Source organism: Nansenia antarctica (genome assembly GCF_963989245.1).
Source record: "Nansenia antarctica genome assembly, chromosome: 17".
Lineage (NCBI taxonomy): Eukaryota > Metazoa > Chordata > Actinopteri > Argentiniformes > Microstomatidae > Nansenia > Nansenia antarctica.
In genome coordinates this window covers 13,468,672-13,489,951 of record NC_137687.1, presented here as the reverse complement: position 1 = coordinate 13,489,951, position 21,280 = coordinate 13,468,672, and the positions used below count along the sequence as shown (strand labels likewise).

General features: G+C 43.9%; 1 protein-coding gene across 2 annotated transcripts; it reads right to left on the bottom strand.

Moving 5' to 3' along the window:
• Positions 1-3,232: 3,232 nt before the first annotated feature.
• gad2 (glutamate decarboxylase 2) lies at positions 3,233-20,967 on the bottom strand (the record flags this gene model as incomplete). Of its 2 annotated transcripts, none has more annotated exons than XM_080547587.1 (16): positions 3,233-3,406; positions 6,937-7,026; positions 8,995-9,102; positions 10,044-10,193; positions 11,189-11,267; positions 11,574-11,638; positions 12,843-12,959; positions 13,928-13,982; positions 14,102-14,181; positions 15,370-15,485; positions 17,227-17,339; positions 18,347-18,437; positions 19,386-19,619; positions 20,046-20,192; positions 20,500-20,562; positions 20,889-20,967. In XM_080547587.1, the coding sequence occupies 16 exons, from the start codon at positions 20,965-20,967 to the stop codon at positions 3,233-3,235; spliced, it is 1,761 nt and encodes a 586-aa protein (XP_080403713.1). The 2 variants fall into 2 exon arrangements, with proteins under 2 accessions (XP_080403713.1, XP_080403714.1); XM_080547588.1 differs by having other exon boundaries at positions 20,895-20,967.
• Between the last annotated feature and the right edge of the window lie 313 nt (positions 20,968-21,280).

The following is a 21,280-nucleotide window of genomic DNA, read 5'->3' as shown; positions in this document are numbered from 1 at the left end:
GCAAAGGAAGCGAAACTAGTTAGAAGCAGCGAGAGAAACAAAGTGGCTGACTTTCCAAGACTACCACGGTAGAAATTCCTCTGTTTTAGTTTCTGGGGATTCAAGAGTCAACAGTCAGTGCTGTTTGTGTCACAGTGTGCGTTTGCCAATTTCAACAGGGGACAGACACTAAGATAGATACATATTCAGAAAATAGAGTTAATGATGAAGCGTTTTTTCTATTCTTTTTAAACCTTACTCCCTGTTCTGGTGTAAAGACAGGTGGTAAAGAGGCTTCACCGTATTTACAAATCACTCTAACTACAAAAGCAACACAACAACGAAAGCGAGGATTTTTCCCCAATCAAACCCGACCTTATCATCTCAGACGGACTCTTTACGTCGCGACACATTCCAGACGAATGACTCCGTTTTTTGTGTCTTTTTTCAACATCGAACTAGGAAACAACCATCGGACATTGCACATTATAAGGTCATCTTATGCGTTTTACTCTAAAGTGCACATAACCTCCCCTTTGAGGAGAACTAGACAATACTGGCGAATTTCGTGAGCTTAGAATTATAAGGTTCTATCTCCGTTTAGGGTAGTTCAGAGATCGTGAGCGTCAAAGTTTTTACATTCCATTATGTTTTGTGAGATGGAACCTTTGTATCTTATGAATTACTAACTCAAAAATTTAAACATTTAAAAAATAACACCACACAGGCGTTAATAAACACCTAATGGATCAGATTATGTAAAAAACTCAATTTTGACAAAAAAATTGAGATAGAACCTTATAATTCTAACGTCACGAAATGATACTAAGGCAACACAGTTACAAACACACAAAAGTTCAAACATCGGCACATACTCAAGTCAAGTATCACTTGTGCACAAAATAACACAGGGCTTCAGTTAAACAGATGGCTTTGCATATTCATTGAAGATCCATACCTACCCCGGTCTCAAGACTCTCTAAATCGTTTTTTTAAGGTAAAATTCAGTCAATTTCATTTCAAGCCAGTTTCCTGAACGCAATTTATCTTTGAAGTAGTAGCTATCATATTCACTAATCAAGTAAAGTATTTGACATACATATACACACACAGGAAGGGTTCTCGACTAAATCGGATGAAAATACAGGTATTCAGGTTACAGGTTGAATAGAGAAAATATGAATATTGTTTTTTACCTCACAAATAGTCTCTGGTTATGTCTTATATACACAAATGTATACACATACTGTAGATATGTACGTAGGACATCTGACAGTTCTATTTACAAACCTATGATTAAAAGTGATTGTACACTGGACAAACCATGTTGAGCAAATTGTGCTTTTCTAACTTGTGTGTTCTAATGACGATGCTACTGAACCTATTGCAAACCAGGGTTTGCTTGAGCTGCAACCTATCTGTAGGTTAGGTTTTCTACTGTGTACTGCATTTGACCTTAACTTCTAGCTATGTTTTTGCAAGTGATTTCTAGACGCTTGCATGTCATCATCCTATTTTCTAGACTATCGTATTCACAACTGTGTTCGGAACAGAGGACATTTTGTCAACATAGTTTGTTGGCCAGATAGTTTGGACCCATATCCAATATTGCTTTAGAATTAACACACAGTAGATACCTTACCACAATGATAAGAGACACGCCCCTTTCCCCTAGGTGTGAGACACGCCCCTTTCCCCTATGTGTAAGAGACACGCCCCTTTCCCCTAGGTGTAAGAGACACGGCCCTTTCCCTTAGGTGTAAGAGACACGCCCCTTTCCCCTATGTGTAAGCGACACGCCCCTTTCCCCTAGGTGTAAGAGACACGCCCCTTTCCCTTAGGTGTAAGAGACACGCCCCTTTCCCCTATGTGTAAGAGACACGCCCCTTTCCCTTAGGTGTAAGAGACAAGCCCCTTTCCCTTAGGTGTAAGAGACACGCCCCTTTCCCCTAGGTGTAAGAGACACGCCCCTTTCCCTTAGGTGTAAGACACGCCCCTTCCCCTATGTGTAAGAGACACGCCCCTTTCCCTTAGGTGTAAGAGACATGCCCCTTTCCCCTAGGTGTAAGACACGCCCCTTTCCCTTAGGTGTAAGACACGCCCCTTTCCCCTAGGTGTAAGACACTGCCCTTTCCCCTATGTTTAGGTGCAAGTGATATCAAGTATAGCTGCAATTCTGGGGAAGTGTCTATACTCGAACAAAATACCATTCGTAGGTTAGGTCTTCTACTGTGTTATTCTCTATGTGGTATTTTATTCTATCCATGAGTATGATGATGCCACGACGTCGCATCAATGTGATGAGGCTGGCTCTGCTTCTGAGAGGTACCAACACCTCGGCTAAATATACAACTGAATATCCACTCCATCTTGATATGTGTTTTGGCTGTTTGACATCAACTGAATGGGTCACACACACACACAGGTATGTCATTGTACACCTGCTATACGCTGAGGAGAGAACATGAAGCATTAATTACATATAGAGTCACGTTTTTTAAAAGCAGTCAAAAGTGCATTTGTTGACGTACTGTACACACAAACATGCCAGGTTCACAAGTATTACTGTACTCTTCGCGCTCCGATAGTCAAATCGACAATGCCTTCGTGTTACAACAGGACACTGTTCTCCCCACTATGAGGCACTATTTTCTTTCATCCCACTTCTTCCCTTCATTTTTTGGAAATGTGTTTAAAGTCATATACTGTACTAGAAATCATGACTTGGACTTGGAATACTATCTAGTGTTTTCTAACACAGAAAAATAGAGAATAATTGAGTCAACCCAGTGTTAGTCATAAGAGAAACTGGACTAAAAACCACTGCTTGAAGTTTTCAAATGTAAAGGCAGTTGACTGAGTTGAGGTACACTGAAGTGCTCTTCAAACATAAACGTTAAGACTGTACTTACAATATCTGACAAATGAGAACGATTAGAAAATAAACTCTTCCTCATCAACTTATTATTGCACTATAGCGTTTCATATCACAAAAATACATATAAAGTTACATCAATTACACTACTCTACGCTAGGAAAGGCAGACAGAAGCACTTTGACAGAGCCTCAGACCGAGACGGTCCACGACAAAGCTACAATACATAAATATGGATATATCTCTAGATCATCTTTTCTTAAATATATTATTTTATGTGACTTTGGGAGGAAAGAAAAATAGATTACCAGTTACATTCACGACAAACATTTCATCCGTCTAGGGGAGAAAGTAAGGGACGTTTTGGTGACACAAGTCTTATAGATCGTGCCCCAGCCGTTCGATTTCCTCGATAAGAAAGTCGATGTCCTCGAAGGTAGCAGCAGGGTTGGAAATGACCATGCGGAAAAAGTTGACCTTGTCGCCCTGCGGCTGGTAGCTGACCATGGTCGTCCCGTACTCCATCATCCTGGCCTTGATCACCGGAGCCACCTGACACACAAACACACAAGGGTTCCTGTGAGTACTCTTGACACACAAACACACAAGTGTTCCTGTGAGTACTCCTGACACACAAACACACAAGTCTTCCTGTGAGTACTTTACCACCATTATTAAGACAGGATTTAACACTAGAACAGCCGTGCCTATTGTACCTACTATAAGAGCCACCCTTTACAGTGGGAAGCTGCTATTTACACACAACGACCTCTAGTTGGCTTCTTGTAAATTAGCCTGCCTCCTACAAAGAAAAACTGCTAAATAGCTTTATACTAGCTTGTCCTGACATTGAAAATGTAAGGATACTGGGTGGTAGAACGCACATATCTAGGAAAAGTCATGAAAGGAGGGTCCTGAAATTTGATCGAGTGCAAAACATTTTACTCACCACGGCTGTTCTAGTGTTAATTGTTATGAATAAATGGAATAAATGGATTGAATAGAAAGGGTCAAAGCTCTATTTCCGGAAATCTTAAATACAGTTGCAAAAATACAATACACAATACACACCCCTTTGTTGTTTACGCTTCCATTGTTGTACACAATCTGATGGCCCTATACCACATTAATCTAGTTAACTCTATTAAACCGCTGTTTGCTTTCACTGTCAGTTCGCCTATCTACAGATGGACACATCGCTCTCCCCAGCCCCAAACAGAGTCAGCTTGGCAGCCAGGGTGACAACTCAATCTAGAAACCAACAGGGTTCACAAGACTTTGACCGACACTGCAAAGTTGCGGGGTTATCTTTGCAATGAGACGTGGTGAAAAGTAATTTACTTCCTGCTCAGCCTATGTCCCTCTTGCCCCTGTGGATGTTATAACCTTTGACGTGGAGAGGCAGATCCAATTACAAGTTTGCAGGAGATAGAGAAGGTGTCACTGCCCTGTCATAGCTAATGGCAGCGCCACTCTCTCTCTGGCTGTGGAGACACCAGGATCCAGGAACGTTGCATTGCAGACAAAACAGTCAGACTAAACGACAAAATGTTGCATGAAGGTTTAGTCAGCTTTTAAATAGAAATGTTTGAAATAAATGTGGATGATTATTCTTTTGTTCATTGCATTTCTACTGTCTTACATTGTTTTGGTAAACTCGACCAATCTAACGTAATGTGGTGAATAGTGTCTGGCAAATAGCAGATACATGTAACCATATTAATAATGTGATAGTCTGATCATTTGGTCCGCATGTCAGCAACCAATCAAAATGTTCAGACTTTTCTTTTGAAACACGGAACTACGGAATTATGGAAATACGAATCACAACACAAACTCGCTAGTCAAGCCAAAATACTGCAACGTAATGGATTGGGCGAGTAATCCCCACTGCTACCTAGTTAACTATAACACTACTTTACATTGTTAGCAGGCTCACAAAACAAGCTGTGTTAGTTGACTAGCGATGTGTCATTTATATTCAACAAAGCAGAAATGTATTCACATTTTTCGAAAGAAAAGTCTGAACATTACATCGGATCCTGACATGAGGATCAAATGACCAGACTGTGTCACATATAGGCCTATATACCGTATAGATAATACTGTAACTCACCACCACTTACACCTTGAGGCTTGAAACAGCTTGAAATATGAGCTCTGAGCACTTGAACTGTCTTTTATTCACATGCCAATATGCCAACTGTCTGTATGCTACGGCTGAATGTCGACAGGCTCATTAATCATGTCTTAGGCCTTTTCAGACCTACCTTATTGTCTATCATGCACAATTACTTCTCATAATGTAGAGTCATGAGAACTAACACTAAAAAAGACATACTAAAGACAAACTTCCTTCAAGCTTGTATATTTTGTAAGGCACATTTGGCTTAAGGATAACTTTTCAGAGCTTAAGAATAGCAATGACACATATAGCCTCAAAGTCTGGGATAATCTAGCATAGGGGTAGAATATATCTGGGGGTATTAAGTTAAAACTCATACAGCAGAATATCCAAAATATGGAGGATTTAAAAGACTTCACATTAACTTTACAAAGTGCTTATGACAGTCCCTTTTTAAGATCAAAGTCCCAGTGTTCTGGTTAGCAGGGTTGAATTAGTAAGTAAGTAAGTAAGTCATCTTTATTTATATAGCACATTTAACAACGACAAAACAGCCGCCCAAAGTGCTTAACAGAAAACACTAGTACGTAAAAGAGAAAAACTGATGAAAATACACTAAAACAAGGTGCAATACAAAATACAAGTGCAGAAATAAAAGTACAGAAAGTGCAGTGTTGGGAGGCAGGCTCAACTCAGGTCAAAGGTCAGGGAGAAGAGGTGTGTCTTAGCTAGTTTTTTAAAAGTCTCGATGCTATGGGCGGATCTGACGTGGAGGGGGAGGCTATTCCAGAGCCTAGGGGCAGCCTTTGAGAAGACTCTATCCCCTAGAATGTAGAATCACCCTGGCTTACAGTCACAGAGGCTGCAGCAGGGCAGTGGCCAGCACAATACGCTATCCTGCACTTCACACAGTCATAATTACATCATAATTACAGTCATTTTCTCCAAATCTGTTGCAGGTGTCCTGTTGCCATTGGCAAAGCTGTGATTTCAGTGAAGTAACAAAAAGATTTGTGTAATTTCAGGGAGAGAGAGGGGACAGGGAGAGAGAGAAAGAGGGGACAGGGAGAGAGAGAGAGAGAGGGGACAGGGAGAGAGAGGGGACAGGGAGAGAGAGGGGACAGGGAGAGAGAGAGAGAGAGAGAGAGAGAGAGAGAGAGAGAGGGGGGACAGGGAGAGACAGAGAGAGAGAGGGGACAGGGAGAGAGAGAGAGAGAGGGGACAGGGAGAGAGAGTGAGAGAGGGGACAGGGAGAGAGAGAGAGAGAGGGGACAGGGAGAGAGAGAGAGTGAGAGAGGGGACAGGGAGAGAGAGTGAGAGAGAGGGGACAGGGAGAGAGAGTGAGAGAGGGGACAGGGAGAGAGAGAGAGGACAGGGAGAGAGAGTGAGAGAGGGGACAGGGAGAGAGAGACAGAGAGGGGGGAGAGGCTTCTTTGTATGTCTAGCACGCACGCCATCTGTTTCCCCTAATTGTCGATTAGAGCCTCCCTGCTGCGGCTCCTCTGACTGGCTGCCAAAGTCACGGCTGACGTCCAATAACTGACCTCCTGACAGGCAGGCAGCCTCCAGCCCACCCCCACACACACCCTCACCCCCCCCCCCCCCACACACACACCCTAACTACATTTCAACGTTGTCGAGAATCACAACACAAACTCGCTAGTCAAGCCAAAATACTGCAACAACGCGATGGATTGGGTGAGTAAGCCCCACTGCTACCTAGTTAACTATAACACTACTTTACATTGTTAGCAGGCTCACAAAACAAGCTGTGTTAGTCGACTAGCGACGTGTCGTTGATTTTCAACAACGCGGAAATGTATTCACATTTTTCGAAAGAATAGTCCGATCGTTACATCAGATCCTGACGATCCTGAATTGAGTGATTGAGTGATATACTCCATTATGCATGCCAAGGGGAGACATGGGACAAAGAGGCCTTTCTATCTGAAGTTACCTTGTGCAGGCGTTTCTTCTTCTCCTCTTTGTCCTCCAGGTAGCGGACGCCAGGCGGAAGGTACCAGAAACACACGTTGGTGTGCTGAGGCTGAGGAACACGGGACAGGGAGGAGGAGAGACCATCAATGGATGCAATGGATACGGATGTAAATGAGCTCACAGCTAAATCCGGCATATTTACTGTCACCATACTTTGTATAAGTGACTGTTCGTTAATGTGCACTGTCCTGACTAAATAAAGATCTATCTATCTATCTACCTATCTACCTATCTATCTATCTATCTATCTATCTATCTATCTATCTATCTATCTATCTCAGTCAATTACTAGGGTTGAAAGTAGACATACTTAGAGTACACGTGGACTAACATCCATGCACACGCACACACCAAGCATGCACACAGGAGAGAGAGGAAAGATCCATTAGAGAAATCATAGAATATTGGAATCCACTCAGAATCTACTGAATAGAAATGTTCGGATCGTTAACCCGCCGGTCAATTTATCAAGCCGGTCTGCATTCTGCAATACTGAAAAGAGACATTCACACACTGACAAAGGCGTTCACATTTGGTGTATCGAGTGGCAGGTAGAAGTCATTCATAGACCCACTAGGAATGTCTGAATGCCTCACAGCTCTCTTCTCTGGCATCTGATAGACAGAGAGACAAAAAGCCTGACTGATGCCTGCTTGCTGGTCAAAATGAATTCATTACCAATGGCAGACTAGCCTTGCATACCAGACTCATTTAGGCCTATACAGCTTGGGTATTGGGTCTCAATAATAATAATAATAATAATAATAATAATAATAATAATAATAATAATAGTAATAAATTAAATGTATATAGCGCCTTTCACAAACCCACGGTCGCTTCACACGGGAATGGGACAAACAGAACAGAGCCAGAGAGACAAACACACACAACAAGAAACAGTGAAACAGCTACTAAAGGTTGAATGCAATGGTGAATAGGTGGGTTTTAAGGGCAGCTTTGAATGTATCCAGGGCTGGAGAGTCGTGGATATCCTTGGGTAGAGAGAGGGTGGAACTCTGTACCCAAAGATATCCGTGACTGTCCAACCCTGGACATGTGTGTGTGGGGAGGGTGAGGGTTTGCTTGGTGCCAAATGCAATGGCTCTCTGAGACACATAACCAACTAAACTAAACCCTGGGCCAACGTCCAGAGTATTGTGTTTTTTCCTGTCTCGCTTTTGTGTTACGACGGTCTCTGTCTTTTTGTCTACGACTGAATAATAGAACAGATAGTAGGTTTAAATGACTCTGGATGTCCTAGTTCTATAGTATGTTCTAGTATATTCAAATTAGCTTTTGGCTTCATATCGTTATCACCCTAATTAATGAAAGATTTGGGTTTGGCTTTCTTTTTTTTTGGGGCACAGGACATTTAGATAAATGGTGCTATTCATATGGATATGAGGTTTGGATAATGACAGCTCATTACACACCGTCCATTAGACATAATAGCAGCACATTATCCTGACAGGCCAGACAATACAGAGGTAATACATCACACACAAGGCAAGGCCTGTCAATCACGCGTGTCGTAAATGACATGGAAAGCACTGGGGGGAAAAGCAATATACAGGAGGAGGAGGAGGAGGAGGGGGAGGAGGAGGAGGAGGAGGAGGAGGAAGAGGAGGAGGAGGAGGAGGAGGAGGAGGAAGAGGAGGAGGGGGAAGAGAAGGGGGAGGGGGAGGGGTAAGAGGAGGAGGAGGAGGAGGGGGAGGAGGAGGAGGAGGAGGGGGAGGAGGAGGGGGAGGAGGAGGAAGAGGGGGAGGAGGAGGAAGAGGAGGGGGAGGAGGAGGAGGAGGGGGAGGAGGAGGAGGAGGAAGAGGAGGAGGGGGAAGAGAAGGGGGAGGGGGAGGGGTAAGAGGAGGAGGAGGAGGAGGAGGGGGAGGAGGAGGAAGAGGGGGAGGAGGAAGAGGAGGAGGGGGAAGAGGAGGAGGAGGAGGAAGAGGAGGAGGAGGAGGAGGCAAAAAAAAAGCCAATATACAGTTCAATACTGTCCAGACATGAACAATGAACGTACCTTCCCATCAAACACCATCTCGTAGCCTTCCCTGTCCTTGATCTTGTTGTACAGGTAATCAGAGAGCTCCAGACACTTGTCAATTTGAGCCTCGAACCCAATTGTGCCCTGTCAGTGAAAGGGAGAAGACAATTATCGCCATGGAGACGGTAAGACAGTTCATTTAAACCACCATAACAACTGATTTAGTCGTCTAAAATATGCCTGCCGTATTGCAACATTGCGAGGGACGTTAAAGTAAACCATGACAGAGAAATTGTATAACAATGAGTCGGTTTGATTGAAATTGTTTGTGACTTCATATGAATGAGATTTAGATTGGATATATTAACTTTAGAGCAACACACCGTTAGAAAAAATAAACTGTAGCTGTTCGTTTTTCTTCTGCACATTAACAACTTCTCATAATCCTCTACATCACAGAACCATTGCCACAAACATCAAAAACACTATAAAGACTATACTGTAAATCGCTTTGGGTAAAAGCGTCAGCTGAATGGCATATATTATTATTATTATATAGATATACGGCAACTAAACAAATGTAGCCTATAATTTGTATTTTGAATATGCAGTTAGTTTGACATTTTCCATAGAGAGAGATATGAGGTGATGGAAACCATGATTATATAAATAGATACATTATTTGTATATCTTTAGAGGGACTGAAATGGTTTCTTTAACACTAGAACCGCCTTGCTTTTTTTACCTACTATAAGGGGGTCTCGGGGGTCAAATGATTATTTACACAAAACGACCGTCTTGTAAATTAGCCTGCTTCCTACACAGAAAAACTGCAAAATAGGTTTATACTAACTTATCCTGATGTGATTTTGAAAATGTAAGGATACTGGGTGGTAGAACACACATGGTCAAAGTCCAGGACATCTTATGGAGTACAGAAGACGATTCTGTAGATTCATAAGACGTCCTAAAGACGTCATCCGGACGTCCTAGAAAGGCGTCATCTCGACCCACATTCCGGCTTCCCTGAGGACGTCTTTTGGACTCTTTGTCTACTGGGAAAGAGATACTGCTGCTGGACCCACCTTGGCTCTCCACATGAGCCAGAGCTTGAAGATGTCCACATGACGTCCACACTGCAGGGCCTTGTCTCCGGTGTCGTAGGACAGGTCGTAGTGCTTGTCCTGCTGGAACAGGTAGCAGGCATGCATCTGGTTGCAGTTCTGCATCAGACCCTGTGAGGAGGAGGAGGAGGGGGAGGAGGAGGAGGAGGGGGAGGAGGAGGAGCGGGAGGAGGAGGAAGAGGAGGGGGAGGGGGAGGAGGAGGAGGAGGAAGAGGAGGAGGAGGGGAAGGAGGAGGAGGAGGAGGAGGAGGAGGGGGAGGAGGAAGAGGAGGGGGAGGGGAAGGAGGAGGAGGAGGAGGAGGAGGGGGAGGAGGAAGAGGAGGGGGAGGGGGAGGAGGAGGAGAAGGGGGAAGAGGAGGAGGAGGGGAAGGAGGAGGAGGAGGAGGGGGAGGAGGAGGGGGAGGGGGAGGAGGAGGGTGAGGGTGAGGAGGAGGGTGAGGAGGAGGAGGAGGAGGGGGAGGAGGAGGAGGGGGAGGGGGAGGAGCAGGAGGGGGAGGAGGAGGAGGAGGAGGGGGAGGGGGAGGGGGAGGGGGAGGAGGAGGAGGGGGAGGAGGAGGAGGAGGAGGAGGGGGAGGGGGAGGAGGAGGGGGAGGAGGAGGAGGAGGGGGAGGGGGAGGAGGAGGAGGAGGGGGAGGAGGAGGAGGAGGAGGAGGAGATTAACACTTCAAAATGGACAACGATGACAACAACATTATCCAACAAGCCTTAAAGTCAATCCAGATGCAGTTACAGATCCATGTGGTTAATGAGGAGCTAGCTGGCCCCCTGCTCTGAAGGGTTATGAAAGGAGAGGTCATGACGAGTGTTTAAGGTAGACGACACTGTCATAGGTGACAGCTGCTGGTGAAAAGTGCAACCAGTAGCTGAAGTAATTTTTACATGTGCTTAAACTACATAATAAGGTTTAATTGAACACGACAGGCGTATTTGAATGTTGGTACTCACTACATTCAAATCACAACATGCTGAGAGAACATGAACATGGTAAAAGTACATAACCACACATATCTAGATGAACAAACAGTCCTTGCTTTTGAACACGTCCTAACCCTAACCCTATTAGGGTTTTTGTTGTAATACAGACGATATTTGCCCTCCACCCTTACCTCCTCTCTGACCAGCAGGGCAGAGCACTGCAGGGGGACCGACATCATCTTGTGAGGGTTCCATGTCACTGAGTTGGCCCTGAGATGGAAGAAAAGCCAAAAATACAGTGGTCAAATACCCCAAACTTCAAAAAATACAGTGGTCAAATACCCCAAACTTCAAAAAATACCACAGCAACCTTTTACAGTAACCCTGAAAAAAACTGTCTGAAATTGATCATTGTTCTAGCAGTTTTAGAATGGAGAGAGCAACAACCAGATGGTGATTCATTCATACCTGTGGTAAAATACAAGGGCAGGTAAATAAATAAAGTGTATTAAAGCCATTCTAACTAACTGCAATACAGTACAAATGTGTTGTCGCTTTCTAAGAGGTGTCACTGACCTATCGACTCCATCCAACTTCCACCGGTGCCTCCTGGACATGAGGAGACTGCCTCCCCACGCGCCCTGAGGAGAGAGGCACCCAGATCAGTCACCTTGTGGACTAATCGACTGACTTATATAGCTTCTTATTCCAAAGCTGCTCCAAAGCGTGTGACAACGGCCTCTCATTCACCCATTCACACACACATTCACACACCAATGGCGGCAAGCTACCATGCGGTTCGAGCCCCGGCTGGCCACATGTCGAAGTGTCCTTGGGCAAGACACTGAACCCCAAAATTTGCTCCCAGTGAGCGGGCCGGCGCCTTGCATGGCAGCTTGCCGCCATTGGTGTGTGAATGGGTGAATGAGAGGCCTTTGTTACGCGCTTTGGAGCAGCAAAAAAGGCGCTATATACTGTAAGTGCAGTCCGTTTACCATTGACCATTAACACATCTCGCACCACGTTAGAGACCCCTCTACTAACTCTGGTGACACGGACCAACATCGTACGACGAGGACGTTTTGTTTTGACAGTGACGGATTCCCTCCAGTGTCTCGATAGAGGTGTCCTTATGTCAGGCCTAAATCACCTCTATTAACAGATAGAGTCCTTCAGCAAGAGACGCCGTCACGATGGGGAAGTCAGGGGAAAAGATGATTTACTGCCTCTGCTCCAGTTTCCTTAATCTCCAGTGTTATGGCTGCCGGCTTCTATCTAGGTCAGCTGAACGCAGCAGAAGGGATCCAGATATATTACATATGTCAAGACTCTTACTGACTGGTAATAATAACCAGATCTGTAGTCCCGTGTCCCCCTGCTCAAAGTTAAACATCCGAGGTTAAAACGTAATGGCTTTACCATGCGATGAGGTTTTAATAACCAACTTGTTGACCTGTGCTCCCTTGGGTATGTACTGTAACATCCACTTGCACAAATTCGACGTTTCAAGATCATATCCTGCAGTCGGTAGGATAGTCACTGGTCTGTGCACTAGCTGAGGTGATTTGTTATGCTAAGATAATGAAACTGCCACACAAAATGTGTCTGGATGTGGGTTGATGCCAATTGCACATTTCTTCTTCTGAACCAGAAGTATTCACAGTTAACCGTTTCGATCCTGAGCTTGTTACGTAAAGGAATTCGGAGCTAGCCAAAAGTACATCAATTCCTTACGTTACATACTTGAGAAGACTGTAAAAAAACAGGAAATGAATATTCCGCTAGTCAAAACAGGAGGCATGGGGGGGCACAGACATGAGACAAAAACGAGGTGTTTCCACTCACGTCCACGTGCATCCAGACGTTGTACTTCTTGCAGACGTCTGAGATAGCGATGAGAGGGTCGAAGGCTCCGTAGACCGTGGTGCCGGCCGTCGCACTCACAAAGAACGGCACGAAGCCCTGGAAACACAAGAGACCGACCGTGAAACACATTTTCCATACCTTCAGTACCATACATTGATATCATCTACAGCAGCGGTTCCCAACCTTTTTGGACTCAAGGCCCACTTAAAAATCTCGCGGCCCACGCAGGCATTTTATGGACGCGTACATTTTTTTGTGTGTCTCATCTCATCATTATTCTCTTATTCTTATTGGATATTTCATATGCATCATCATACAATCATCATACATACAGTGCAGTAGGCCTAGTAGTAGCACACTGATGATGCATTTTTGAAGGTTTTAAAGAGAAAAATACAGTACCATGCATGTATTTTTTTTTAATGTTTTTGTAAAGAAAAATATTATAAAAACATATTTGCCAATGATTCGCTGATCTACAGCATATCCCATTCTGGATATCTATCAACACATGTGCCACAGTTCTCTGATCATCTTCTTGGTAAATGCTTTAATAACATTTGTGACACGTTCTAATGCTTTGGTCCTCATGTTGGGATCTGATGTAATGATCAGACTTTTCTTTCGGAAAAACGTGAATACGTTTCCGCGTTGTTGAAAATCGATGACACGTCGCTAGTCAACTAATTCAGCTTGTTTTGTGAGCCTGCTAACAATGTAAAGTAGTGTTAGTTAACTAGGTAGCAGTGGGGATTACTCACCCAATCCATTACGTTGTTGCAGTATTTTGGCTGGACTAGCGAGTTTGTGTCGTGATTCTCAACAACGTTGAAACGTAGTTTCGTGTTTCAAAAGAAAAGTCTGAACATTTTGATTGGTTGCCGACATGAGGACCAAATGATCAGACTGTGTCACATATTGCTGAAGTCGTACCCGTTGCTTCATACGGATATGGAGTATGGATGTGTGTATGACTTTACCTTCATACGGTAGGAGTATGTATGGTAGGAGTATGTATGGTAGGAGTATGTATGGTAGGAGTATGGATGTGTGTATGACTTTACCTTCTGCTTGGCTTCCTGTAGTCTCCTCTCAAGGTCAGACGGGATCATCTTACCACTGCGGAGGGGAAACAGGCTTTTACTGCTTGAATGCTTTTGCCATTATGACACGCTGAAGGTTTTTATTCTCCACCTGAGCCTCTGAGCCGCGCTCCGCAGCACAGAAGCCCGACGTACCTCTCGTCTACTTTGACGCAGATGACGCTCTCTGTACCGATGCCAAGAGCCGCCGCTCCCTTCTTAATGGAGAAATGGCTCTGAAAGACCAAGACAGATAAAGAATAACCTCAAATAAAAACGTTCATAACCCAAATAAGAAGATTTACTGTCGCCATGTATTTTCGTCTGATGTTGCTTTAATGGGAATCCATCCAGGCCTGAGGACAAGAGAGAAAGGATACTAAAGCAGTAACACTGTGGAGTGTTGCCCTATAAAGCAGAGGGAGTGGTACGTTGTAGCGGCTCTCTACTGTGCTGGGAGGCTGGAGGGCCTAGCGGGGGTTAGCAGGCCTAGCGGGGGTTAGCAGGCCTAGCGGGGGTTAGCAGGGGACGATATCAGCCAGTGTCCTTGTTGTGTACCGTCACGCAGAATGTCAGCGTCTCACTAGCTTGGCCAGTGTGAAAACGTGACATACTGATATTTCCTACCTAAAAACACACACACACACACACACGCACACACACACACACACACACACACACACACACACACGCACTGTCTAGCACCCACACAGCAGGCTCTGGGACGGCCTGAGGTCATGTCTAAAATACACACACACACACACACACACACACACACACACACCGGACACTGTGCTGGACAAACAGCTGAGATGTCAGCCGCCCTACTCCTACAAAAATACATCAGTGAAGAAAACCCAAAGTGACCCGTCTTCATAACAGCCACCCCAGAAGGGTGTCAGAACCCAAAGTGACCTGCCTTCATACCAGCCACCCTAGAAGGGTCAGAACCCAATGTGACCTGCATTTATCACAGCTACCCCAGAAGGGTCAGAACCCAATATGACCTGCATTCATCACAGCTACCCCAGAAGGGTCAGAACCCAATGTGACCTGCCTTCATAACAGCTACCCTAGCAGGGTGTCAGAACCCAATGTGACCCGTCATCATAACAGCTACCCTAGCAGGGTGTCAGACGGGTGTCATTCAACGGCCACCGTGGCCCAGTAAGTAGAAGAACCCAATGCACCTGTGTAGTGAACGCTGGACATTGTACTTTTACCTATCGATGAGTATAATCACTCACCAAAACATTGCCAAAAAGCCCCACTATGAAACGATCAAAATCGGAAAAAGAGAGACCAATGATTTACCATAACAGAGGAGTAACAAAAGGAATACAAAGAAATAAAGAAAGGAAACACATGAAAACAACAATTGAATCTAGACAAAACACACAAAAAAAAGAGTGAAAGGGGCCTACATGCTCAGACGTGAAGGCCACCAGCCGAGGGACCGATGACATTCCTTTCTCCTTCACCTCGGGGAACATCTTGAAACGGGCGAGCAGCATGGCGTACATGTTGGAAATGGCACCACCTAGAGGAGGGATGAGATCACTGCAGCTCAATCACTGGTGTAAGTGTCAGTATCTCTTTAAATGGTAAAATGGTAAATGGACTGACTTATATAGCGCCTTATTCCAAAGCGCTTTACAACGGCCTCTCGTTCACCCATTCACACACACATTCACACACCAATGGCGGCAAGCTACCATGCAAGGCGCCGGCCCGCTCATTGGGAGCAATTTGGGGTTCAGTGTCTTGCCCAAGGACACTTCGACATGTGGCCAGCCGGGGCTCGAACCGCCGGTCTGCCAACCTTGCGATCATTAGACGCCGGCTCTACCTCCTGAGACACAGACGCCCCTCTTATGTAAGTGTCAGTATCTCTTTAATCTCTAAGATTTTGAGATATGTGACACTTGAGTATCCATTGACACAGCCTTTAGAGTACAGAGTCTGATTGTCGTGGATGAAGTCGCCTTGTATTTTATAAGGTTTTACTATTTTACAATGGTGTGCTAATCCACATATTACACAGTATTAAAATCCAACACATTATTGTCTAATATCAGAGTGTTCCTAATAAGACTATGTACAGACTATGTATGTATGTCAATGTTAATATAATATCACTATTTGCTAACTTCTGCTTAGATGCTAAACTGCAATTTCATTGTCTGGTACATATTCTATGCAACGACAATAGAGTTGAATCTAATCTAATCTAACAATAGCAAAAAAAAAAAAATATATCGTCGTTATATTCCTTTGATCGGTCTTTACTGTTACGGTTGGAGTCGCCATTTCCTCAGCGGCTCCTTCCTGTCTCCCTCTGGCGACCCCCGGTGGCCCTGGGACGCTACTACACTCACTGTTCCCCTCGTTGGGGACTAATGTGTGTCACCTGTGTGTGTTTGGCACTTGTGTATTCATGTCCTCACTTCCCAGCACTCCCAGCTGGGTGATCTCTCTGTCAGTTATGTGTTGGTGTGTGTTCTGTGTTGGTGTGTGTTCTCTGTGTGTGTGTGTTCTGTGAGTAAGTGTGTGTTCTCTGTGTGTGTGTGTGTGTGTGTATGTGTGTGTGTGTGTGTGTGTGTGCTCTCTGTAGGTGTGTGTTCTGTGTAAGTGTGTGTTCTCTGTGTGTGTGTGTGTGTGTGTGTGTGTGTGTGTGTGTGTGTATGTGTGTGTGTGTGTGTGTGTGTGTGTGTGCTCTCTGTAGGTGTGTGTTCCGTGTAAGTGTGTGTTCCTGGTGTGTTCTTTTTGTCTGCCTTGCACAGGGAGTTGGGAGCTGCTCTAGCTGGTGGTTCTGGTAGACCTTGGTACCGTGTTGAGTGGAGAGTCTCTCGCCTGCTGGTCGTGTCTACAGAATTGCACCGGTTTGGAGCGACCTTCTCCCTGTGGGGGTTCTGGCTGTTGTAGCACAGGAAGATGTGTTCCTTCCTGGGGCTTTCTGTTCTAATCTTCTGTTCTTGTAAAGAGACCTTAGTTGTCCCAACCTCTGCCTGCTGTCGTCTCTCTGTCCTGCACCGCACCTGGGTCCACTACACACACACACCAACCCCTCACAGCCACCAAGAGTCCAGACCAGGGAAATTAATTAAAGGAATGGTTTGGTTGGCAAAGGATGAAAAAAAAAAATGATACCTTGCTAATCGACTGTGAAAAGTTCTCCATTTTAGTATCATCAAAATGCAAATCGACACAGAGCTATTTAAACGGACCAGCCCATTTTTGGTGAAAACTGAGGGGGGGAGTGATCGACGTCACATACGCACCGGGAGAGAAGATTCCATCCCCTCTGCCTTCTTCCCAACCGATGATCTCCCTCATCTTCTTCAGAGTGACGTATTCCAGCAGCACAAAGACTGGAGCCACCTCGTATGTGAACCTGGATTCACACAAGGGAGATCAAATCAAATCATCAGCTGACAGTACATTTCAAAGTCGAGGTTGAAAAGGACAACTTTGCATATCTTGATATTGTGATCTCTTTACTGCTCTGGTGTTAACCTTGAGAGATCCCTAGCTAGCATTAACCTATCCTAACTAGCATTGTCCTCTGGGACCTACTAAACGCAGGAGGGACACTCTACTTGTAACATTTTCTTACAATACTGTGGCATGTTAGGTTTTATAATACTTTTGTAGATGATATCCGTTAAATCAATACAGTATTCAAATGTATTGATTGTAAGTCGCTTTGGAATAAGGCGTCTGCTAAATGCCAACAATGTAAATGTAAATGTAACTCCTTGACTACAAATTACACATCTAATTGTGATTGTGTCGTAGTTGCAGGTTGTTAAATGTATTATGGCAAATAATACTGTGACCATAGTATTACAAATACAAATAAGATTAAAAATATATATTTTAACTCTCAAACATGGTTATTAGTATAGAACACAGCGTTCTTGAGATTGTATGTCTTGCTTGGCATTTTGTTAAAACATTTAATTGTGATTGCTTTACTCATAATCTAATTCATGTTGCTTACATTGTACAAGACGTTCTCTTTCAGGGTGTGTCATAATGCAGCACACTCTAAAATGAACTTCAGATTAGCCTGAATTGCAATGAATTTTAATTTCAGGGCTAATGTTCTTCCCTTGAATTCGCCATGGGGATAGAGGAGGAGGGACCTGGGGGGATGGGGAGGGGAGGGGAGGGGAGGGAGAGGAGGAGGGGAGAGGAGGAGGGGGTTAAATGAATGTGGGATTGAATTCACCACCGCTGTTCATTTCACCCCTTTTCAGTTGATTTCTTTGAGCGGAACACTACTATCAGTGTGAAGCAGATGCCAAAAAAGAATGCATATGGATGGAGAGGAAATGGACATTATTGTTATTATCATTATCCTTTGAATCATGATTAACCATCAAGCCATATACTTACATATTGGTATTAGCAGTTGATGTCAACCAATCGGCTGCTAGACCAACCATGTCTAATCCTGTCGAGAGCTGATTGAAGTACCTGGGGTGGGCTAAGAGAAGAAAGAGCAGAGATTGGAAGGGAATGGAAATTGTGTGAGATGAGATGGAAATTAAGTGGTCTTTCTAAATGTCATTTAGGAACATTTCTACATCTCCACTAATGATTTTTTGTTGTTGCTGTTCGGATGACAGCTCTGGTGTCAATGCACCACATGGCACAGCTAAACATACTCTGTGGCTAAAGGCTCAATTCGATGTTGGTCTGTGTGTGTTGGTCTGTGTTAGCACTGAGGCAAAAGCTATAACATTTGTGTATTGTAATGCTTATACTGTTGGGGAGGAAATTGTAACAACAATTTTGTAGAATTTGTAAATAATTTACTGGGCCTGAGTAGAAAAAGAAAAGAAAAGTAAAATTGGTTTTAAATAGGGTATAGTAAAGAAAGCAGTATTGCTATTGTTAAATTCGTTTCGAAACTAAATTGTGGGCCAGGGCAGTAGGCAGATGAAGATATATTACTGTCCTGTGAATTTCCATTTACTCCGTTTGACAATTTCTCCGTCTAAAATAGAACGGCACTATTGAACGGGAATATTTAAAAAATCATATTATTTATAGCCTATGAGCATTATTTCGCTATATAATCTTAGACTTCCACCACATCATAGTAAATGAAGTACCAGACAACGAAAAGATAGTATAGGCCTAATAGACCAATTTCACCGAGCAAGTTTCTCTTTCAAAATGCACAGATGCTTGGTGTCTTAAATGTGTCCTTTGGGGGGCAAAAATATGAGCAGTTCAATTAAGAAATATTTAGAAATCAAAATACTCGCATATCGCATCAACATGTTCACAAATAACTTGAAGCTATGCTGAAACAAGAGGCGGATGCGTAATATTATTATTTTAATATTTTAATATTATATAATATTTCCAATTTCCAATTTCCAATAATCAATATGCACCTGGAATTTAATAACAAAACCAATCCTACCTGTTTTGATGGCGTATTTCAGAGTGGCACGACAGCTGACCAAGATGTCATCCAGTGATTCTGGCTCGTCCTGCAGTTCCCAGTTGTTTCTCTGCATCAGTTCATTGGGATAGTGGAAATCAATGACTTTCGTGTCCCTGTCAAACGACTCCACGATATATGCTAGTAATATATCCACAACTTCTTGGAGAAAAGTCATTGTCTTCGTGTCGCCGTTCAACGCAGGCAGCAAGTCTGTGAATTAATGTGAAACACAGATCATTTGGTAATTTGCTCTATACGTTTTATTCTCAAAATGATTGAGCTTTTTCATTTAACCTTGACGTGGAGGACGTTTCAGCCTACCTTTTTTCGGGTGTTATAAGCTTAATAATATGCATTTATAGGCCTACCAAATGACCAACACAATGATGCTGCCGTTAATAGGCTATGTGTAGGTAATGAAAGTCATGATGGCTTAATAGGAGATGCTCAACATTTTGGTATGGACAATGGGAATTTTGCGAAGGTGACTGAATCTCCCTATATAGGCCTATAGAAAATACAATTGCAATGATTACAATACAATTATACAAGCTCCAGTCATATCTCTCACTCTATTCGTAGGCCAGCTCTATCTGTGATTTTTTTAGTTATGCAATGTGTAGCCTATAATATTACCTGTTGAATAGAGGTCAGAGAACCCGACAGGAGGCTTCGGGCAGTTACACGGTTTGCTGTTGCAAGCGCAGTTCTCTGCGGCCGCTGTCTCGTCCTGTTTGGCTGAGGGCTCCGCGGGCTTCCCGTCCTCGCCAACGTTGAGTAGAGCTTTATGTCAGGTCATGAAATAAAAAAAATAAAAATAAAAATATTAAGAAAGGGAATTTATTTAAAGCGCTTGAAAAAAACCATGCCACTTGTTTTTAAATCCATTTGGATACAGTTAGGTGTTCATAGCCTAGGCTACATAATGTACTATTAAGAAAGGGAATTTATTTAAAGCGCTTGAAAAACAATGCCACTTTCTTTAAATCCATTTGGATACAGTTATGTGTTCATACATACATCATATAGGCTGTAATGCACTGTGCCTGTGGTTTAACGGGTCTGTTTCGTTGTTAGAATTAAAACCTACCACACAATTTCGATCCAAAGCCCCCAGGTATTTTCTGGGCCGCCGCCTGGCACCATGCCCTAGCTGGAGGGAGCAGGTCACAGAAGAATGAATAACAGGCTTAGCTGTGTTATACGATCTCAATTTGAACTTTGCAGAGAAAACACGGTAAAAAAAAAAAAAACGAAGCTTCACAGTGGCTATATCACATTCGCATACCAACAGTTGAAGCAGACCAACATTTTGTGACAATACAACACCGTCTGTTAGTCACTGATGATGAACCATCCCAGACACATGCATTGTACATGTTGATTGAGTTGTGTTTTTTTTTGCAAGCATCGCATGTTCATTTCTCTGATTTTCACTATACAATTCTCCTATAAGGGAAGGACACTCAATATACTCACTCGCACTGGGGCTTTGGCTGCCAGGATTATTCTCAGCCGCATTTTCTCCGCCGAGAGACCAAAACCCGTGTGATGCCATTATGAAAACAGTCGCCAGCAATTAGGAGCTATGAGAGAGACGGAGACAGATAGAGTCCATCCAGACCGGAGGAGAAACGGGAGCTGTCCGCAGACGTGGTGGTGCTGAAGCTGTCCAGCCGAGTCCTCTGAGTCTCCAGGCTGCAGAGAATCCAACCGTGCATTCGCCACTGGGAGACACTGGGGGGAAAAGGTCTAACAAACGAAGCAATAATCTCTTCACCGGACGCTTTTCAGCACGTCAGGCGTCCACAGGTACACAGATGAAATGCCAGGCAGCTTCTTTCCTCCAGAGAAGTCGACGGCGGTTACCC